The 4,560-nt window shown below is 40.1% G+C and overlaps 2 protein-coding genes across 2 annotated transcripts in view; both read left to right on the top strand.

Moving 5' to 3' along the window:
- Positions 1-1,933, top strand: part of LOC105566360 (surfeit locus protein 4 homolog) — a 5,394-nt gene extending 3,461 nt beyond the window's left edge. The window contains exons 2-3 of the mRNA XM_012020287.1: positions 142-816; positions 1,187-1,933. Coding sequence (XP_011875677.1) covers positions 142-816; positions 1,187-1,273 — 762 coding nt within the window. The 3' untranslated portion in view covers positions 1,274-1,933. The remainder of the gene's footprint in view (positions 1-141; positions 817-1,186) is intronic.
- Positions 1,934-3,542: 1,609 nt separating this feature from the next.
- The window catches only part of LOC105566361 (histone-lysine N-methyltransferase SMYD3), a 3,475-nt gene continuing 2,457 nt past the window's right edge, over positions 3,543-4,560 (top strand). Inside the window, exons 1-2 of the mRNA XM_012020288.1 lie at positions 3,543-3,922; positions 4,101-4,342. Coding sequence (XP_011875678.1) covers positions 3,819-3,922; positions 4,101-4,342 — 346 coding nt within the window. The 5' untranslated portion in view covers positions 3,543-3,818. The remainder of the gene's footprint in view (positions 3,923-4,100; positions 4,343-4,560) is intronic.

The following is a 4,560-nucleotide window of genomic DNA, read 5'->3' as shown; positions in this document are numbered from 1 at the left end:
ACCAAGTCCTAGCATCGTGGACACAGACCTTTACGGAGCTGTACAGATCACGTCCGTCCCCTAACGTGATCTCTTTTTGATTCGATTGAACCAAGTAGACACGACCAGGACACTTAATAAAATGTTCACTTATTGCAACAGGTAATCCGCAATGGAAAGCACGTGCTTCCGACGATGGCGCGACTGTGCCTCATCGCTACATTCCTAGAAGACGGTTTGCGAATGTGGTTCCAATGGAGCGAGCAACGGGAGTACATGGACGCCTCTTGGGGCTGCGGGAAATTCCTGGCCACCGTCTTCGTCCTCGTAAATCTCGTGGGACAACTCGGCGGCTGCATCATGGTGATTGGCAGATGGCGAGTCAGCATAGCTTGCGGAGTCCTCTTCTTCATCGTGATCCTACAGACTATTGCCTACAGCATCTTATGGGACATGCAGTTCTTGTTCAGGAACTTGGCGCTGATAGGTGCGCTCCTGCTGGTGGTGGCCGAGTCCCGAGACAAGGGTAGATCGCTGTTCGCCGGTGTCCCCAGCCTCGGGGACAACAAACCCAAGAGTCTACTACAATTGGCCGGCCGGATACTGTTGGCGTGCATGTTCATGACGCTGATCCGCTTCGAGATATCCTTCCTGCAGATCCTCCAGGATATCGTTGGCAGCATCTTGATGGTGCTGGTGACGGTCGGCTACAAAACTAAGCTGAGCGCGTTGCTGCTCGTCGCTCTACTAACCGCATTGAATTTCTACCATAACGCGTGGTGGACCATTCCCGATTACAAGCCACTCAGGGATTTCCTCAAATACGACTTCTTCCAGGTTAGTCTTTGCGACCGTATCGACCCCTGGTTGGCTCATCATTGGAAAATATCGGGTACTCTTATTACAACGAAACATGAAGAGATTAAGTCTTTAATATCTTACTTTCGCAACGTACTTTACAGTGCAGAGTAAAAGAAAAACTTGGGGATTATTAAAAGTAAAATTAAAAAAGACTTGCATAAGAAGAAAATTGCCAATTTCATAAATTGCGAAGAGTTAATTTCAACTGTTTCGAATGGTATATTCTAATTATTTACTTTTGGAATGATTGCAAGTTTAGTATGGCTCGATATCAATAGAACTTGACTCCAATTATTTAAACTTACTCTCGACGCAAACACTCATGCACTTTTGTATTTCATTCTAGACACTATCAGTCATCGGTGGCCTTCTGATGATAGTCTCTCTAGGTCCAGGCGGTGTATCGATGGACGAGCATAAAAAAGAATGGTAGAAATAATTCTTAAAGAAAATGGAGAATGTATCACTGGGTTGTTGTCACGAAAGCTAAAGTGAATTATCATGTCTCCCATCTTTGTCCCCGTGCGCGCTCCAAGAAATCTTAGGCGAATCGTACATCAGAGAGAAAAGAGGTCCATTGCATGGATATCATCAATCTTGAATGATCATTTTATATTGACTAATCGGTTGAGTTTTTTTACATTTTAACATTACGACAGAAAACACTCAAAGACTTCGAAATCAGTAAAACGATCTACGATATTTTAGAAAGTAAAGCTAGAATGAAAAGACACGGAAAACGTACACACACACACATATGATGGTGTATAAGGTATATAAGACGGTTAATGGCATTGTACATACGACGCTGCATCTGATGTGGATAATGTGTTTTTTTTTCCATGTATTTATAATTTACCTAATTTTAATTGCGAACCGAACCGATTGTTTCTAAAACTCGTTTTTCAACACCGGACACATGCTTCCACGCTCCAGAATCCAAGGTCTACGAATTTCCAGAGAGAAGAGACCCGTTGACTATAGTTTCGCTGTAATCCCCCCTTTTTTTTAACTTAATTGACTGTAAATAGGTGTTCCAAACTTGTTTTAATTGTGAAATATAATAGAGAAAGAGCGGGTTGTTAATGAGAAATCAGCAGGTTAAGGGTTATTATAGTTAGCTCTAATAATATGTCATGCGAAAATAAACCGATCTTAAAATAGCGTGCGTTCGAGCCTCTCTACATCAGCAAAGCAAGTAAGAGAGCGAAGAAAGAGATGGTAGGAGGGACGCAGTCCTGCAGAGCTACGAGGGAAAGTGCAACGCCTTCTCGACGTCTTCGCTTCGCAAAGCTAACCGGCGAGAAGGTAAAACTCCAAGAAGTCTGATACGATGAGAATCAAGAATCAAGGGTGTAAGCGTGTACCTGTAAACAAAGGTACCACTATTTTGTACGGGAAACCATTTGCCTATGTTGTAAGATCGGTGGTGCGCGACGAAAGATGCGACCATTGCCTACAAAGGTAAAAATGTTTTATCAGATATATATATATATATATATATATACACACATACATATATATAAAGATAATCTTGATAGAATCATCTTGTCCTGTTGTTTTCTCAATCCTACCGAGCCTTATTTTGTGTTCTATCGCATCAATGATTTAAGTATTACAATTTTATTATATTTATGACAATTGCTGATTTATTAGGGCAACTTCGAAACAAAATTATTGTACAATATTTTATATAAATATACATACATATATATTTATATACATGTATGTATTATTTATATATTTTTTAGTATTTTATATTATATGCACGTATATGTATATGATATACATATATATATATTTCAACCATTTTATTTCGCTAAATAATTGGCATATCTCTGTCCTGTAATTTATCGAATAAGTTATCGCACTATTAAGTTAAAGACCACTGTCCCTTTATATATTGTGAATACGACTTTTATAATTTTTATACGGAATTATAAATAATGTGTATGTTAAGTGACATTTGAATCCAAATTTTACACGCATGTATGCATGTCCATATACACTGTTAATCTACTTTCAGTGTTGCAAGAGTTTAGCGTTAGATGCGGGATACGAGCTCAAAATTGTCAATAAAATTTTTGTCAGCCCAAAATTTGCCCCCCCCCCCCAAAAAAAGAGATTATATAAATATTTTATTGAAAACTTAGATCAATTTTTCACCACGTACCACTTTCCATTTGTCAACTTTCTACTTTTACAATACCATAAGAATATCGCTTCGTTTCATATTCGACAAAAGTATAAATGAAATTGAAAAGGCCACACTTGAAGTCTTTCTTTTCCATTTCTACTTTAAAATGTAGTACACCACTCGCATTGAACTTTTCGGGAACGAAGAAGAAGAATGGAAAGCCGCATCAGGTTCTCTTGAAAATAATATCCGATATTTCACGAATAATTCTGAGCGATAAAAAAAAAGCATCAGAATTTTAATCTCTATTATTGCTTACAACAATATATTCTTGGTTTCTATAATTCCTCGTTTGAAACATTGGAATTAATTTTTTAGATGACAAATACTTCAACAAAAAAATGTCTTGGATTTTAATCCCTCATTCGAATTATCCGAATTGAATTTTTTACATAATGAATATTTCGACATACCCACTTGAAGAACAAACGAGATATATTCGGCACAAAAATCGTAAGTGTACAAATTGCCAGGAACGGCTGTTTGAATTAAAAATCTACTGTTGCCGTATTATTTAAAGATAACTTTTGTAAAGAAAAAAAATATCCTGTTATATAATTTGGATTCAATCGTGAGATGTTACGCCACGGATGTGACCCATCGAAGAAAAATGCACCGAGAAACGCAACAGATCGCGTTAAAAGTTTGAGGTTAGGAACAACACCGGTGTCTCGTTCGTCGAGAGCGGGAGCAACGAGGTTAGGTTGGGTCTCGCTTTCGAAGCCTCACGTGCGGAAGAAGCGGATGTTTCGTAAATGTAATTCGCGCCTGTGCTTGAAAAATGAGCGGCGTGAAAAGAGGAACGACGATCTTCACGGGCAGACCATTCGTCTTCGTTCTTGGCTCGAAGCACAGGACTACTCGATGTGACAATTGTCTGAGGAGGTACAGAACAGTAGCTCGCAAACTTGCGGCACTCGTTCTGCGATTTTCTCGGCTATTTTAAATTGGCTACTTTAGTGCGAATTACTTTTCTGTACAAGTAAAATCACTGTGAAATGTCAATGCATGCGTGTGTGCCACTTGGAGCGCCTGACGAGTGTAGTGCGATTTATCGTTGCAGCGGGAAATTGTCCAAGTGCTCGGGTTGCCAGTACGTCTATTACTGCGACCGCAATTGCCAGAGGGAATCGTGGCGGATACACAAGGCGGAGTGCGCGCATCTCGACAAGGTATCGCCGAGAGTGTTGCCGGACGCAGCCCGGCTCATGGCGCGTATAATTCTCAAGCTCAATCGAGGTGGGGCCGACGAGGCGGGCTATTACACTGAGAAGAGCTTCAGGAAGTTCAAGGATCTAATGTCCCGTAAAGATTTCCCTGCCTTTCTTTTAAGCCTTGTGTCCACGATCCAAGAACTTGGTCCAAGTTCTAGTTTCGAGAAATGTGTAGCCAATCAACTCGCAGCTATTCCATAAAAACTACAAGTTCATTGGCTACACATTTCTCGGAACTAGAACTTTGATCAAATTCTAGCATCGTGGACACAGGCCTTTAAGCCTTGTGTCCACGATCCAAGAACTTGG

Source organism: Vollenhovia emeryi, unplaced genomic scaffold (assembly GCF_000949405.1).
Source record: "Vollenhovia emeryi isolate VEMERY1.0 unplaced genomic scaffold, V.emery_V1.0 DF939145.1, whole genome shotgun sequence".
Lineage (NCBI taxonomy): Eukaryota > Metazoa > Arthropoda > Insecta > Hymenoptera > Formicidae > Vollenhovia > Vollenhovia emeryi.
This window is presented reverse-complemented; position numbering and strand designations above follow the sequence as displayed.